Raw genomic sequence first — 18205 nt, forward strand, 5'->3', positions numbered from 1 at the left:
AAAAAAAAAGATAAACTGGAAACTATGGGTAGTGTTGGTCAAGTTGATTTGAGAACATTGTCATTTAAAGGAGTGTTATAGATAAATATCCAAAACACATTGTCAACAAAACTAAAAACAAGACTCAAAATCCTGTAACCCCATTTACAAAAGTGCTTCTATAGATGTCAGGCTTCGAATATGTGGTGACTGTGTGGGGACCTGAGAACCCAAGAGAGGGAAAAAGACTCTGGTGATGGGATTGGTATTGGCACATAGTATGTCTAAAATCTAACTATGAATAACATTGCAAATCTTGACGTATTAATACAATGGCAAAATAATAATGCATAGATAGGATAAATAAAAGAACTATGTGTATTTGTGCATGAGGTGGGAGACTTGTGAAAAGAGGCAATGAGAAGCAAAGGGGGCAGGGTTCAGGGGGATTCAGGTACATCAGTGGTGTAAAGGAATGAGCTAGCTAAATATTCAGAATCAGTTGCATTGATTGATTGTGATTTATTCAATCACAGAATCAACAACTTTGTAATTATAGACTAGAACTTTAACAACCAAACTTACAAAGGTCATTGTTAAGTTGCAGCCTGGGAATGAAGGGTAGGGGACGAAACTTTTCAGTGGATGGAACTTGACAATGGTAGGATTGATGTGAGAACATTGTATGTCTAAAGGTCATCTATGAATATCTTTGGAATTTACAGTACTTTGATAAAAAAAATTGAAAATACAGTTTAGAGATAATAAGAAAATTCTGTCATCTCTCTTAAGAAATGTATTACTTCAATGTATAAAACATTTTATTGATTAAGGAATTTTATTGGTGCCAATTTTAAAATGTAACTTATAGATTACTAAAAGCAAGTCATTCAAGCATGGTTAGATAAAATATTATATTTGCTCCAAACTTGTCATTGTGAAGATAAAAACTAGTGGACCCACACTACTGAAAACATGGGACTAACCTAGATTAATTAAATTTGAACATATATCTATCAAATTTGGAGTCAGTGAATGGACTTAGGTTCATTAGTTGAGCAATTGGATCATGGAGTGTTTGATTGAAGGTGGGAATATAATTTTAAGTAACTTTGTAAGTCATACTGTAACTTTGTAAGTCATACTGTCTAAATGAAATAATTATTTGTTCTTACTTTCTGAAATTGATGTATGAGAAGCCTTCTTTTTATCATAATATACATTCTTGCATATTTTTATATTTGATTTCCCCAATGCTGTGAGATTTTAGTGGTTGTGCCTTCTCTGAGTAGTAAATTGATGATTCTCTGTGGCACTCCCATTTTGTCATCACATGGCCTTGTTCTTAGCTGAACATCACCCTGGAACTGAGTTCCTGTTTCTCTTCTCAGGTGATTATAAAAGGGCACTCTTGGTTACCTCTGTTCTTGGTGAGGTGATAGAAGAACTACATGCTGTTTTCATCTGCAAGGATAAATGTGCTCAGGTCTTTATTAACTCGTGCAGGGGTAAGAAAAACTACAAATATTTGGCACACCTCAAGAGTGAAAAAATCTTCATATCATAAATTATTTTCTATTTTAGATTGCTATCTCTCATATATTTTAACACTTATATACTAACTGTATTGTTTTTTTATAAAAATAAATAATTGTTAATGATTGCTGATATCCTGTAGATATGTTCAATATTCTACTACTCTGAGTAACTTATTTTAAGTTTCATATAGCAATATTTACTTTTTTCTTATTTTTAATAAATATTTTTCTTTTCTTTGGTGAGCAGAGTTCTCTATGGTTAAAGTAACATATAATGACCATGTAATATCAAAATGCCAAGATTCTAAAGTATTTCTTTCCAATATTACTTCTCAAATTCTTTTGTTTTACTCACCTATGTTGTCAGTTGCCAATCAAGTACAGAAAATTGTATCCCAGTATCTTGGATAAATCAGAAAGACTTTGTCAAGTTGAAAGAAAACAATTTAAAGTTTAAGTTTTAATGGTTTTCTTCTTTACGGAATTATTCACTTAGATGGAAAGAGACAAGCCAATGTAGGCTGTGTACTTTAAATCTTCTATTAGTCTGATCTGTTAATACAGTCATGAAACTTCAAGACGTGTTCATGTAGATTTACTATCAATGTGTCCAGTATGGAAATATATGGCATTTCTGAGGCACTGTTCCATCATTGAACTGACTCCATTGCAGTTAGATTTCATATGGTTTCATTTCTATCTGAATGTTTCTTTAATGACTCACACAGCTGTTAATTAAAAAAAAATCTGTAGAAAATACTAAATGCTACTAGGATTGTGGACTATTCAACAAACGTGCTTATCCATCTGTCAGTTTTTTCAGTCTTGGTATTTACTATGTCCCAGGTATGAAGAAAAAGTGAATTTTTGTTCACCCTCCTCTTATATAAGTTTATGAGCACATAGAAGAATAGAGTTATATTTAGATAAAGTAGTAATCTTTATTAATTTCTATGTACAAAGGAGCTTCTTTTTTTGTTTCTGTGTCATACCTAGTGTTGTTCAATTCATACTACTGGGTTTGCACTCTGGGATCATTTCTGTTGAGCTCAGAGTTGCTAGTAGGCATCTGAGAACAGACCCTCGGTTTGTCACATGCAGTGCTAAGAGATATTACCATATGTGATCTTATCAGTCTTCATAAAGTAGACTTTTTACAAAATTTAACCTAAAATATATACCAGGAGCATATATAAAAACTATATGTCTATATATATATGACAAATTGTAGTTATATAAGACAAAGGACCATAAAAGGCTGGATTCTAGGGATAATAAAAATGAACAAAAATCAGCAGAAAAGTTATGAGGAAAAATAATGAAAGACCTATGCTCATTCTAGGCATTTTGGTTTCAAATTTCAGTGTGATTATAAGATATTCTACATCTTTTATATGGGATCTCTTCTATTGCAACATAGACAGAAATGGGGGGGTCTTAATCATCCTCAATGTAAAAAAAACAATATATAAGGATAGCAAGTTCAGAACACCTTCATATACATTTTTTAAAGTTTTTAAAATGAATATTGTTTATTGAAATGTCACAAAAGATAAATCATATTTTTAATTTATTGTCCAATTTCTAACGTGCTGTAACATCCCCAGCAAATAAATTGTACAAATAATTCAATAGTTTGAGCAACTAGATTTTGACCTTACATTGAAGAAGCAGAGTCCAACCTGCTGGTGTTAATCAAGAAAAATAAGTGATTTTAGTAGTTGAGTTATTTGTGGATAGTAAGTTCAGGAGCCATCAGAAAGATAAAAATATTATTTTGCATACAGAACATATGTAAAAAGACATTTAATAATCACTCTAGGCCCTTAATTAGTAATATTTTCTCTTTCCATATAAATCCAACTTAGAAAGGCAAATGCTCATAAAGGAAATGACTTGATTAATTTTAGATTTACAGGTACATTCTGTGTATAAATGACCATAAGAAAAGATTTTAGTCTTCAAATGTGTTATCAAAGTCATGATTCTTGACTTTGAGAGTATGATAACATTACAATCTATAATACAGATAAGTAGGCTTAATATGTATTTTTTCCAGATATATCTATGCAATTTGCAGTTTTCAAAACATCATTGAAATATGACAGAAGAAGAAAAATAATAAATTGAACCACTTTTATCATCATCATTTTCTGTTACTATCTCACATCAAATATTGAATATATCAAATTGTTGATCACAGAACAGGTGACATTTTCCATTATTCTCTTTTGTCATGAAAGTCAAGTTTATCATCCTTTGCAGCTTTGTTGGGTTCAGAGGATCATTTCTGGCAATGCTCACCTTCCTTATGTTTCCAGTTTACTTGACAATGAATTATTCTGCATCGCTGATTATTCCAAACACTACTTACATTCTTGCATGGAATGTTCCAACAGAAAAATGTCCTAATGAATACAATGTGACAATAAATCTGAGCATCTACTCATTTATAGGATATCCTACTAAAAATACCACTGGACAAAATGTTACATTGTTTTATGTGGATAGACTTGGTCTATATCCTACCATAAATATGAGTAATAATGAAGATGTGAATGGAGGTATTCCCCAGTATGGAAATCTGACAGCTCACTTGGAAGAATCCAGTAAAAACATTGAATATTATATAAAAAACGATTCTGTAGGCTTGGCTGTTATTGACTGGGAAGATTGGAGACCGCTCTGGGATAGAAATTGGGGTTCAAAAAATATTTACAGGAACAAATCTATTGAGTTGGTTAAACTAAACAATAAAAGTCTTAATCCACTTGATGTTAACAAGACAGCGAAAAGAGAATTTGAAAAGTCAGCAAAGGATTTCATGCTAGAGACTTTAAAACTCGGAAAATCATTAAGACCAAAGAACTATTGGGGTTTCTACCTTTTCCCTGATTGTTACAATCATCAATATAGGAAAAGCGAATATAATGGAAGTTGCTTTGACATAGAAAAAACAAGAAATGATCAGCTCAACTGGTTGTGGAATGAAAGCACTGCTCTTTACCCATCCATTTATTTGAATAAAAATTTAAGTTCTAATCCACGGGCAGCACTCTTTGCCAGAAATCGGGTCCAGGAAGCCACTAGGGTATCTAAAAGGCCAGAAGTTGAAAATCCACTTCCGGTTTTTGTGTATGTTCGTCTGGATTTTATAGATGCTCCTGGAGAATTTCTTTCTGAGGTAAGAAAATACATGCAAACCACGGGCCATGACATTGTGTTCAGTCTGGTATTTAGTGGAATTGAACATCATTTGTGAAGGGAACAAAACTTACCTTTTCGTAGACTTGAGGTAGAACCAGGTCATTATGTAATGAAAGGAGTACAAAATGAGATTATATCATATAAAGGAACTGACTAGAATGCGGTATTTTAAACAATGCAGAGTCATTCTAGTCTTAGTTTCCTCTTTTTATAGGTTGGTCTTCCCTTCCTCTCTTCCTCCCTCCCTCCCTCCCTCCCTCCCTCCCTCCCTCCTTCCTTCCTTCCTTCCTTTCTTCCTTCCTTCCTTCCTTCCTTCCTTCCTTCCTTTTTCCTTTCCTAATTTCCTCCTTCTTTCTGCACAGGGGTTGAAAATGCTCTTGGGAATGGATGTGGTGCTAGTTTTAAGGTGTGTTAGATGATTGCCAGGCAAGTGCCTTACCAATTCATTGTGCTACCCAAATCAGTAATATCTTTTTTGACAAACAAACAACGAAAATAATAAAAAGTGCTTAGTAAGTTTTACTGAATCCAGTAATTTTTCATATATTTCATTCTAACAGAGGTAGGAACTATTTTCATTGTTTCCAGTAAGGAAGGAAAGTAATGTAAATGATTGTAATTTTCTTTTTTCCCTCCTTCCTTCATTTTTTCTACACAACATTTTTTAAGGGAAGAAAACCTTTAATACAGTTGAGGTACATGGAGATCATAATATTCTTTTTTTGACCGTGACTGTGAAGTTCTATTTACTCTTTTTTTAAAAATTTTTTTTAAATTTTTTTTTATTAGTGAAGCACAATGAGGTAGTTGTAGATTTACAAATTTTTGTGCTTGGGTTTTGGTCATACAATGATCAAATACCCATCCCTCCACCAGTGCCCATTTTCCACCACCATGGATAATATTCCCCCCACCCCCCCTCCAACCCTGCCTCTGTAACAGGGCATTCCCTTTTGTTCTCTCTCTCCTTTTGGGTGTTGTGGTCTGCAAAAGAGGCATTGAGTGGCAAACATGTTCAGTCCATAGTCTACTTTCAACATGCATCTCCCCTCCTGGGAGGATCCTCCAAACACCCTTTATTTGGTACTCCTTTCTCTATCTAAACTGCCCTTTACCCTAGAATACCCGGCTGGCCTCTAAGCTATGGAGTAATCCTCCTGGTGTTTATCTCAGCTACTATTGGGTATTGATCTCATATTTTGTTACTTTATATCCACCAGATGAATGCAATCTTTCTATGTCTATCCCTCTCTTTCTGACTCATTTCGCTTAGCATGATACTTTCCATAGTACCACTTGTATGTAAATTTCATGACTTTATCTTTTCTAAGAGCTACATAGTACTCCACTGTGTAGATGTACCAAAGTTTCTTTAACCAGTCATCTGTTCTTGGGCACTCAGGTTTCTTCCAGTTTCTGGCTATTGAAAAGAGTGCTGCAATGAACAAACAAGTGCAGATGTCACTTCAACTACACATTTTTGCCTCTCTGGGATATATTCCCAGGAGTGGCATCACTGGGTCAAATCGGAGCTCAATTTCTAATTTTTTGAGAAACGTCCATACTGTTTTCCAAAAGGGCTGAACTAGTCGGCATTCCAACCAACAGTGAAGGAGTGTCCCTTTCTCGCCACATCCATGCCTGCAACGGTTGCTTTTGTTCTTTTGAATGTGGGCCAGTCTCTGAGGTGAGAGATGGTATCTCATTGTGGTTTTGATCTGCATCTCCCTGATGATTAATGATGTAGAGCATTTTCTCATGTGCTTTTTTGCCATTCGGATTTCTTCTTTGAGAAAGTTTCTGTTCATTTCATTGCCCCATTTTTTGATGGGGTTGGATGTTTTCTTTTTTTGGAGTTCAACCAGTACTTTGTATATCCTTGATATCAACCCTTTGTCAGATGTGTATTCGGTGAATATCCTTTCCCATTCTGTAGACTGTCTTTGTATTTTGGTCACTGTTTCTTTGGAGGTGCAGAAGCTTCTTAGTTTAAGATAGTCCAATTTATCTATCTCTGTTTTCACTTGCTCAGCCAGAGGCGTGACATCTTTGAAAATACCATTAGCCTCAATATCATCGAGGGTTTTGCCAACTTTGTCTCCAATGTACTTTATGGTGTCTGGTCTGATGTTGAGGTCTTTAATCCATTTTGATCTTACTTTTGTACATGGTGTTAGGCAGAGTTCTGAGCCAATTTTTTGCATGTAGCTGTCCAGTGATGCCAGCACACTTTGTTAAAGAGGCTTTCCTTACTCCACTTCACATTTCTTGCACCTTTATCAAAGATTAGATGATCATATGATTGAGGGGAGATGTCAGTGTATTTAACCCTGTTTGATTGGTCTGCAGTTTTACCTTTGTTCCAGAACCATGCTGTTTTAATTATTACTGCTTTGTAGTAGAGTTTGAAGTTCGGGAGGTTGATTCCTCCCATTTTCTTTTTACCAAGAATTGCTTTAGCTATTCGCAGGGACTTATTGTTCCATATAAATTTCAGGAGTGTTTGCTCCATTTCTTTGAAGAATGTCATGGGTATCCTTATAGGAATTGCATTGAATTAATACAATGCTTTCGGTAGTATTGCCTTTTTGACAATGTCAAGTCTCCCGACCCATGAGCCGGGGATATCTTTTCATTTCCTCATGTCCTCTTTTATTTCCTGAAGTAGCGTTTTGTAATTTTCTTTGTACAGATCCTTTACTTCCTTAGTTAAGCTGATTCCTAGGTACTTGATTTTCTGGGGCACAATTGTCAACAGGATTGTTCTTTCATGTAGCTTTCCTCTCTCTCACTGTTTGCATATAGGAAAGCCATGGACTTTTGGGTATTGATTTTATAACCTGCAACTTTACTATACAAGTCTATTGTTTCTAAGAGTTTTTTGGTGGAGGTTATTGGGTTCTCTAAGTATAGTATCATATCATCTGCGAATAGTGAGAGCTTGATTTCTTCCTTTCCTACCTGAATGCCCTTAATATCTTTTTCTTGCCTAATCGCTATTGCAAGTACTTCCAGTACTATATTGAACAGCAGTGGAGAGAGTGGGTATCCTTGTCTCGTCCCTGATCTTAGAGGGAAGGCTCTCAGTTTTTCCCTATTGAAGATGATGCTTGCTGTAGGCTTGTGGTAGATGGCTTTAACTATGTTGAGGAAAGTCCCCTCTATACCCATTTTGGCCAGGGTTTTCATCATAAAGGGGTGCTGAATCTTGTCAAATGCTTTCTCTGCATCTATTGGTATGATCATATGCTTTTTATCTTTTCTTTTGTTGATATGATGGATTATGTTGATTGATTTCCGAATGTTAAACCATCCTTGCATCCCTGGGATGAATCCTACTTGGTCATGGTGTATGATCTTTTTGATGAGTAGTTGGATTCTATTTGCTAGTAGTTTGTTGAGGATCTTTGCATCTGTGTTCATCAGGGATATCGGCCTGTAATTCTCTTTCTTCGTGGTATCTCTCTCTGCTTTTGGTATCAGTGTGATATTTGCTTTGTAGAAACTGTTGGAAGTGTTTTTGATATTTCAATTTTGTGGACAAGCTTAAAGAGGATTGGGGATAAGTCTTCTTTAAAGAATTGCAAGAATTCACTCTTGAATCCATCCGGACCAGGGCTTTTCTGCTTGGGGAGACTTTTTATTACCATTTCAATTTCCTTGGTGGTTATAGGTCTGTTCAGGTATTCCAGATCTTCTTGGTTCATCCTTGGCAGTCTGTAGGAGTCTAGGAATTTATCCATTTCCTCGAGGTTTTGATGGTCCGTGGCATAAAGCTTCTCAAAGTACTCCCTAAGGATCCTTTGAATTTCTGTAGTTTCTGTTGTTATGACCCCCTTTTCATTTCTGATTCGGTTTATTAGGGTTTTCTCTCTCCCTTTCTTTGTGAGTTTTGCTAGAGGCTTATCGATCTTGTTAATTTTCTCGAAGAACCAGCTCTTGGTTTCATTGATTTTTTGGATTGTTTTTCGGGTTTCTATTTCGTTAATCTCTGCTCTGCGTTTTATTATTTCCTTCCTCCTGTTCGGGTTGTTCTCCTTTTGTTGGTCCTTCTTCAAGCTCTTAAGCTGTGAGGTTAGTTTATTTTTGTGGGCTCACTCCTCCTTTCTGAGGAATGTTTGTAGAGCTATAAACTTTCTTCTTAAGACAGTTTTTTCTGTGTCCCATAAGTTTTGGTAACTCGTGTCCTCATCTTCATTCGTTTCTAGGAATCTTTTGATTTCCTCTTTGATTTCCTTTCTAAGCCACTCATTGTTCAATAGCGCACTCTTTAATTTCCAGGTGTTTGATTTAGTTTTCTGTTTTTGTGTGTGATTTACTTCTAACTTCAGCACATTGTGGTCTGAGAAGTTTGGTGATACAATCTCTCTCTTCTTAATTTTATGGAGGTATGTTTTGTTACTCAGCATGTGGTCTATCTTGGAGAATGTTCCATGTACACTTGAGAGGAATGTGTATTCAGCTTTTTGAGGATGAAGTGTCCTGTATATATCTACTAAGTCCCTTTCTTCCATTGTTTCCCTCAGATGAAGTATGTCCTTGCTAAGCTTGAGTCTGGTTGATCTATCCAGAGGTGAGAAAGCGGTGTTGAAGAATCCCACTAGTATTGTGTTTCTATTGGTGTCTTTTTTCCAAGTCTATGAGTAGTTGTTTTAAATACTTTGCTGGTCTCTCATTGGGTGCATATACATTTATTTTTGTAAGTTCTTCCTGTTGTACAGATCCTTTGGTCACTAAGAAATGGCCTTCACTGTCTCTTATGACCTTCTTCACTCTGAAATCGATGTGGTCTTATATTAAGGTGGCTACCCGAGCTTTTTTATGGGAGCTGTTTGTCTGTAGGATTGTTTTCCTGCCTTTGATTCTGAGCCTGTGTTTGCTTTGACTATTGAGGTGTGTTTCTTGCAGGCAGCAGAATGTTGGGTTCAATTTTCTAATCCATCCTGCCACTCTATATCTTTTAATTGGTGCGTTTAGGCCATTGACATTGAGAGAGATTATTGTTATGGGATTTTGTCCCATTGTTCTGTTGAAATTAGGTGTATTTGAGGGGCCTGTCCTGTCTTAAAGTAGCCCATTTAGTTGTACTTGTAACCATGGTCTTGAGTCTATGAAGTTCCTGAGCTGTTGTTTGTCTGAAACTGTGTGTTATTCCTTCTATTATGAATGAGAGTCTCTCTGGGTAAAGTATTTTTGGAGAGGCATTTATTTCATTGAGTTTTTTCACTATGTCCCACCACTGTTTTCGGGCCATGAGGGTTTCATCAGAAAAATTAACTGTGAATTTTAAGGATGCTCCTTTGTAAGAGATTTCTTTCTTCGATCTTGCTGCTTTCAGAATTTTGTCTCTGTCTAAAGTTTTGGTCATTTTGATCAGGATGTGTCTTGGGGTATTTTTGTTCGGATTTCTTCTAGCTGGTACCCTTCGGGCCTCCTGAATGTGGTCACAAGTTTTCTTCAGCTCTGGAAATGTTGTAGCCATGATGTCTTTGACAGTTTCTTCTTCATCAGAGTTTTCTTTCTGTCCCTCTGGGACTCCAATAATTCTTATATTACCCCTCTTGGCTTCATCACAATCTTCTCTTGCCATCTGTTCCTTAACTGTGAGTCTCTTTTCCATTTTCTGCTCTTTTCTGGAGAGTCTCTGAACTTCATCTTCAAGCTCACTGATTCTGTTCTCAGCAGCTGTTACTCTGCTGCTGAGGCCTTCCACTGAGGTTTTCAATTCGCCTACCAGGTTTTTCAGGTGGACATTTCGGATTGCATTTTTCTCATTTCTGCCTTCAAATCCTCTTGTCTTTTATTGGCATTGCTTTCCATTGTTTCTTTTAGTTCCCTAAGCATCCTAAGTAGCTCCCTTCTGAATTCCTTGTCAGAGAGGTTGTCTAACACTACAATACTGTTTGTGTCTTCTGGGCTAGCCTCTTCAATAAGAAAGTTTGGTGGGCTTTTGCCTTGCTTTACCATTGTGACCAGTGTGCTTTAGTCCTTCACGTTCACTGTTATTATTCTGGTTGAGTGAGGAGAGAGTTCCCGGATCCGTTCAGTTTTGTTGCTGCGGGATATGATGTTGGCTCAGTTCCCCTCCCACGCAGGTCAAGGGAGAAAACCGGGTATTCTAGGGGATCAAGCTAGCTGAGCATGCACTGGGGGAGTCCCAAGCCGTGGGGGCAGGCAGTACCTGGTTGAATAAGGAGAGACTGCCAGGAGCCATTCAGTTTGTTGCCGAAAAATGGACCTTGGTTCCCATCCGGCGCAGATTATACTGTTCCCTCTTATAGTGGGAAAGGATTTTGGATAAGGTTTGGTCGATGGTAGGCACCCTTCTACGTTTCTGACTTTGGCCTTCTTCTCAATCAGGCGTTATTCTTTGTTTTATAACCGACATTGAGTGAAACTTTTGGAGGAGGTGCTATTTGGTACTGAGCTTATACAGCTATTTTCAAACACGTCTTTGTTGGAAATTGAGTAGGCGAGTGGGCTGTTGTTGGATTGTAGTAGAAGAGGTGGGAAATTTTTGGTTGGTATTAGGCGGCAAGTTGTGGGATGAGAGTCCTGAGTGCTTGATATGAGTGCGGGTAGGGTGTCTGCCTTGCATGCAGCCAACATGGCCAACCCGAGTTTGATTCCTCCACCCCTCTCGGAGAGCCCGACAAGCTACTGAGAGTATTCGATATGCCAGAAACAGTAACAACAAAGTCTCCAATGGAGACGTTACTGGGCCCACTCGAGCAAATCGATGATCAACGGGAGGGCCTTTACTTTACTTTACTTAATTGCGGCCGCATTAGCGACTGCCTGCCGGGGCGAAGGCCACGCCCTCTTTTAAGAGGCCACGCCCCTTTCCTGGTGGCCACGCCACTAGCCCGTCCCAGGCGACTCTCACCCAGGATCTTGGAATGGAGGAAGGGTGGTCAACAGTCTCCCAGCTGGGCTTCAGGGGGGAATCTGAGGGGCGGTTGGGGGGCAGGAGCGGTTCCCAGCTGGACGCCCCCTACCCACCTGGAGGGGAGTAGCTGATGGACTGGTGGGCGGTCCTGCGGAGCTGGACGGGCACTCCGAGATCATAATATTTTGATATGAGTAAAAATAAGAATGTATTTGAATTTTAATTTAATCATATAAAAAAACAACAATTGCAATAAACTAGACAATGTATAAATTAATCTGTTCTTGGTTTCTTTTTATAGCTTTACTTCCTTTCTCCCTCCTTCCCTCCCTCAATTCTTCCCTCCCTCCCTCCCTCACCCCTTCTCTTCCTTTCCCTCCCTCCTTTCCTTCTTTCCTTCCCTCCCTCCCTCCCTCCCTCCCTCCCTCCTTCCCTCCTTCCTTCCTTTTTTCCTTCCTTTTTTCCTTCCTTCCTTCCTTCCTTCCTTCCTTCCTTCCTTCCTTCCTTCCTTCCTTCCTTCCTTCCTTTTCCTTGTTTTTTCTTCCTTTTTATTTCCCTCCTTTTGATCCTTCCACACACACAGGCTGAACATGCTCAGTGTTACCTAAGTGTTACCATTATCTAAGTGTTACCAGAGATCTAAGGTCTGTCAGATGCTTATCAGGCAAGTGCCTTAATTATTCACTGTACTATCAAGCTCTATATTTTCTTTTTTTGACAATGAAGCAAGGAAAGATTGAAAAAAAAGAATTTTGTTATATGATGGCCATAGTTATTTAAAAGAAAAAATAACTCAAATATTTAACTTAAAAATAAGTGAAAAGTATCTAATTAAAATCATGTTGACTAAGTTGCTTAAAGTTACTGTTCCATGTGTAACATTTTAGTTTTATTCCAATTGAGTTAACTTTTTCTATCTTATTTGGCAGCCTGACCTTGTGAATACTATTGGTGAAAGTATTGCTCTAGGCGTGTCTGGAATTATAGTATGGGGAAGCCTTAATTTCAGCAAAAGTCAGGTAAGTCGAATTGGTAGGTAATGAGAAAAAACATTCTTATGTTTAATGTTTTTTTTTTTGATTCTGAATAACGAAAATCGTGCTCTGCTTGGAATAAAATAATAGCTACTCCGTTAGGATTAGTGAATCTAGTAATTTGCATTTGGTTCATTCTTTTCAAGATTGGAGATATTTTCCTTGTTTCCAGTCAGAAACTAAAATAAAATTATTATTTGAATTTCTTTGGACTTTATACGTATTCACCAGCAAAATCAGCTCTAATATCTCAAAATTTATGCACAGTTTTGAGTAATTTTTTGAATAAAATCTTTTGTTTCTACTCTTTAATGTGTCTCCACTAGTCAATATGCACTTGTTTATTTGTGATGTATTTTTAAATTTTCTTTACAATGAATCTATATATACATAGTGATTGCACAAAATTATTTTATTGTAGAGGTCATCAAATAAAGTCCTGGGGTAAAATTGTACTTAGTGCTTTCTTTGTACAACTTTTAGACCAAAATTATTTTGATATTTAAAATCGATAAGAAAATCCAAGAGTGATAGACTTCTGTTTTTTTTTTTTTTATTATTCCTTTTTGTAACAAACAGTGTACTCAGTACAATTTTGGCAGATTTTGAGTGATCACTATCAGTGGTTCAAAGATATATATGTGGTACCAGGAATTGAAGGGTCAGCAGCATGCAAGACGAGCATCCCATATTCAGTACTATCTCACTGGCCCAACAGTTAATTTACAGAATTCTATTAAATTCTTTAAATAAAAGAAAAAATAATATTGGGGTCAGAGTGATAGTACAGTGGGGAGAATGTCTGCCTTGCATGCAGCCAATGGGGATTTGATTCCTGGCTTCCCATATGGTTCCTTGAGAAACATCAGGAATGACTTAAGTTCACAACCAGGAGTAACCCTTGAGCATCACTGGATTTGACTCAAAAAGCCAAACAAAAATAAATGTAAAATTAAAATACTATTGTTTATAAATTTTTTGGCACATAAAGAGTTAATTTTAATTTTAATTCAGCCTGGAAAAAATAAATATTTGTGTAATAAAACATTAGTTTTGCAAATCAATGAATGTTCAAAACATATCAAAGGGAGATTAATAGAAATATATTTTCTCACATTTATTAAACTTAACCGAATCTTTAGACTCAATGCAAAAATATTATTCTCATAGGGGACACGGATCTTTTAGAGGTTACCTTTACCTTTGCTGATAAAAATAGACATGATAACGGTGTATAAGCCATAGAGAAATCAATATCATCTTTTATTATAGACAGAGAAGAGCAAGTGTGTTAAGTCCCCAATTAGTTGAACACAGGACAGTGTGCTGAATTATTTCATTTATTTATTTTACTTCATTCTTAGCATCACAGTCTGCGTTATGATCAGGGGATCCCCAGAATCCCACAAAAAGGGATAGATTTTACTACCTTGATTATTTTTTACCTATGACACTTCCTGATTATTGTTGCTACCTTACTCTATTTTAAATGATTCTACCTGCTTTTCCAATTTATGATCTTTTAAGTGCAAGTTTTTTAATTAAACACAACATCCCTTTTTTTATATCATATTAAATCAACTTAAGAATTTTTCTAAGTGTCCTCATTAGTTTGCACTTGAGTTACAGTAATATGTTTAACTACAATGACTGGAGCGATAGCACAGCGGGTAGGGCATTTGCCTTACAAGCGGCCAACATGGCCGACCCGAGTTCGATTCCTCCGCCCCTCTCGGAGAGCCCTGCAAGCTACCGAGAGTATTCGATATGCCAGACACAGTAACAACAAAGTCTCCAATGGAGATGTTACTGGGCCCGCTCGAGCAAATCGACGATCAACGGGAGGGCCTTTACCTTTACCTTTACAATGACTAGGGTTGAAGCAAGCAATATCAGGAAATGTCTGCAAACTCATGTTTCCATTTTATTTTAAGAGATTCTCTTGGTACCAGAAGGAGCGTCTAAAAGTCTGGTTTAAGAAACATGAGTTAAATGATTTTAATTTCTGGTTAAACATAGACATCATTACAACTGATATTGTGAAATTTTAGTCAGAAATGTGTTTGAGAATTGCACTGTATCATTGTGCGATCGCTCAAGCCCATTTGAAAATTAAATGTAGAATCCAACCAATGTGTACCACTCATGTAATTTTACTTTTATCTGTAATCGTGAGGCTGTTGATGATTATTGCATCTTTATAAGTGGAAATTTGGGTACTGCCCCACATCATATTATCTTCCAGTTTTGTAGGCTGTTTCTCAAAGCACATTTTCACTCTCTCTGGTGCTTCACGCATTTATTTGTAAAATTCATTATCTCCTATTTTCACATAAATTGTTTTATATACCTTGCACAGGGGATTGTGTTTTTTTTTTATTTGTATGGGGTCACACTCAGCAATGCTCAGGGGTTACTTCTGGCTCTGCATTCAGGAATTAATCTTGGCAGTGCTGGGGGGACCATATGGGATGCTAATCATCGAACCAGGATTGGCCACGTGGAAGGCAAATGCCCTACCTGCTGTACTATCGCTCCAGGCCCAGTCCATGGTCTTGAAAATTTAAAGATCACTGCAGCAATAAATATTGTAAATGTGATTGTGTTAAGGATACATTTAATTATGGAGATCACCTAACATCCCCCCGCCCCAAACTATAAACACTCCTAATTCCTTCATTAATAATTTTCCTACAATTCTTTGACAGGTCAGGTATTGCAGTCATAGTATAGGGAAACATATATCAGTCTTTTAATTCATGACTTTACCACCAATGTCATCACCTTTAAGTACATATTTACAAGTAGGTTGAAGTGAAAGTCGTCCGTATATGTTCACTTATCTGCTTATGAAACTGTGGTTTACTAAAGGACTAACATATTCAGATATAGTCTGGGGACCTATATTCAAGAACTAAAGAATCCACTTTTAAGATTTTGAAGGGACATTATCTGAAAATAGATCTCTGGTCTGAGTATAAATCATTTTGGGTATTTATTACTCATACTCAGAGGCATACACATTTGCAAATGACATGCCTGATTCACACAAAACTGAAAAATTGTTAAATTTAATATGAGCAGTCATATGAATATGTACACGTTTTAGCTCTCAATTTATGAAGTATCCTTTTATGTGAGGTTGAAAAATTTTATCAAAGCTCTATTTTTATTAAATAAATCTTTGATGATCGCTGTATGATATTCTTGGCTTTGTAACAGTCAATTTTATATAATATTTTCTACTCTATCTTCTTTACAATAATCCTAGATAGTATGTTCTATAACTCTCCTTATTTGAAAGATAATAAAGATAAAAAGAGTTTGGAAGTTTAATTTTTCCAAGGTCAGGTGGATAAGAAAATTTGAGAGTTCCTTAAATTCAGACTGTTTCTCTCTGATGGAATTGGGATAAAGAAACAGAGCCCATATCCTATCAGATTTACTGATTTGAATTTTGAGTCACCCCGTAATGTGGAGAACTTACTCCTGACTGTGCTTGGAACTCTCAGGTGGGGCTGAGGTTCATGTGCAGTAAAAGGGATCAAACCTGGGTCATATGGCTGCAAGGCAAGGACCATACCTGTTATACCATTTCTCCTTCTCTCGTTAAATTAATATTTTCTGACCTAAATTAGTGCATAAAAATATCAAAGGAGTCCTAACCTGGAGTATTTTAGGTCTCAATTATGCAAAGATTCAGTGCCATTAAATAGTAGATAAAATAATTTAGAATTACAGAAAATATATCAAATGATTTTGTTTGATAAGGTAAAAGAAAAGATTGTTTTTTTTTTTTATTACTGAGTTTGTTTTGTTGCTGCTCTTGTTTTTTTCCTCATTAGAAAATGGTTCACACAGTGAACTAAATCCCATATATATTTACTTGTCCTTTGATGTTCTCAACTTTTTTTATTTTTAGGCATCTTGTAAGAATCTAAGCAATTACATGAACACTGTCCTAAATCCTTACTTACTGAATGTCACCCTAGCCGCCAAAATGTGTAGCCAAGTGCTTTGTCAAGACAAAGGAATATGCATAAGGAAAAACTGGAATGCAGCTGATTACCTTCACCTAAACCCAGAAAATTTTGGGACTGAAATTGGGGATAGTAAAAAGTATAAAATGATTTTGAATACTACAGTTCCAGACCTGAATGAATTTGATGAAAAATTTAATTGCAGTTATTATTCCAATGTGAATTTTACAATTTGAGGTTGTAAACTAAACATTGAGTACATTACTATATGTCCTGCTAATGTTTGTATTTCACCTTTCTAGGACCTAGATTGTCTTTTTTACTAGGATAACAAAGTCACTTTGTAACATTTTATCAGTATCTCGTTTTCTTTACTACATGCAATGTTGACTTTTTTTTGTCTTGAGAAAGCAATTTTGGGCTTCTGCAAATTCAATGTTCAATGGAAATCATCTCCAATAGCCTCTGAGAAGTCTACCAGTACAAAAACATTACCAACCACTTACACACTGAAAACAACAAAAATGAATGATCTATTCGATTTTGTGTTAAACGATAATCATTATGGGGAGGCACACCTAGAGGTATTCAGGTTTATCCTGGCTCTGTGATTAAGGATCATTCCTGTAAGTGCTTGAGGGACCCTATGTGATACAGGGGATTCTAGCCAGAGTTGGCTACATACAAGGCACATGCCTTAACCCAAGTACTAACTGGGCCCATTATGCTAATTTATTTTACTATATGTATCATGTTCTGATCTCCTTTTCAATTTTATACTTGAGTTTAGCAAAGCAAAGTTGAAGAAACCTAAGAATAATTACTATGTTTTAATAATCTAGATAAAAGGTATTTATATTTGAACTTTATGTTTCATTGTGAATCAGCTCTTACCTGTCCCAGACTATAGTTTAATATTTAAAAAATTTAAAAAAAACCTATTATTGGTGAAATTTTCACTGAAAGGGGTACTAGTGAATGGTGAGGTGTTGGAACATTGTATACCTGAAACTCAGTCACGAATAACTTTGTAACTCATGCACAATGATTAAATATAATTATTATGAAATTAATTTCATTTTTTCATTATTTATCTTTAAATTGATACTTATTGATGAGGACAATTACTTGTGACTTTTTCAATGCCACAATAAAGATAGTTTTACAGTATGTAAATGCACCAATGTTATTTATATAATCTATATTTCATTTAACTTCATTATTACCACAGCATGGGTTTTAAAATGAAGCCTCATAGAACATTTTCCTCGTGTCTATAAGGGACATTTCTAAATATTATGGATGTATACACAGGTTAAAATGTGACCTGGCTTTTGTAAAAACAGATTTTAAGGCCATGTTATGAAGAGGTTTACTTGAAATAAAAACAAATTTTTCAATCATTCCAATTTACTTTCAATAAACATCGAAAATATCAAAAACATTAATATGAAATCTCTCTCATTTAAAAAGAATATGCATCATGAAATTATCCAGTGAAAACTAAAATATTAGCTATTTTACCTAATGAGCTTTCAAGTTATACTGAATAAAACTAATCATAAATAAGTAATTGTG

At 36.0% G+C, this 18205-nt stretch overlaps 1 protein-coding gene across 1 annotated transcript in view; it reads left to right on the forward strand.

The window, feature by feature from the left end:
- Nucleotides 1-16863, forward strand: part of LOC130027620 (hyaluronidase PH-20-like) — a 78186-nt gene extending 61323 nt beyond the window's left edge. The window contains exons 4-6 of the mRNA XM_056118470.1: nt 3761-4701; nt 12543-12632; nt 16570-16863. Of these exons, the coding sequence (XP_055974445.1) occupies nt 3761-4701; nt 12543-12632; nt 16570-16863 (1325 nt within the window). The remainder of the gene's footprint in view (nt 1-3760; nt 4702-12542; nt 12633-16569) is intronic.
- Nucleotides 16864-18205: the final 1342 nt, after the last annotated feature.

The sequence above is a fragment of the Sorex fumeus genome, unplaced genomic scaffold (assembly GCF_029834395.1).
Source record: "Sorex fumeus unplaced genomic scaffold, SorFum_2.1 ptg000037l, whole genome shotgun sequence".
In the NCBI taxonomy this organism is placed as follows: domain Eukaryota; kingdom Metazoa; phylum Chordata; class Mammalia; order Eulipotyphla; family Soricidae; genus Sorex; species Sorex fumeus.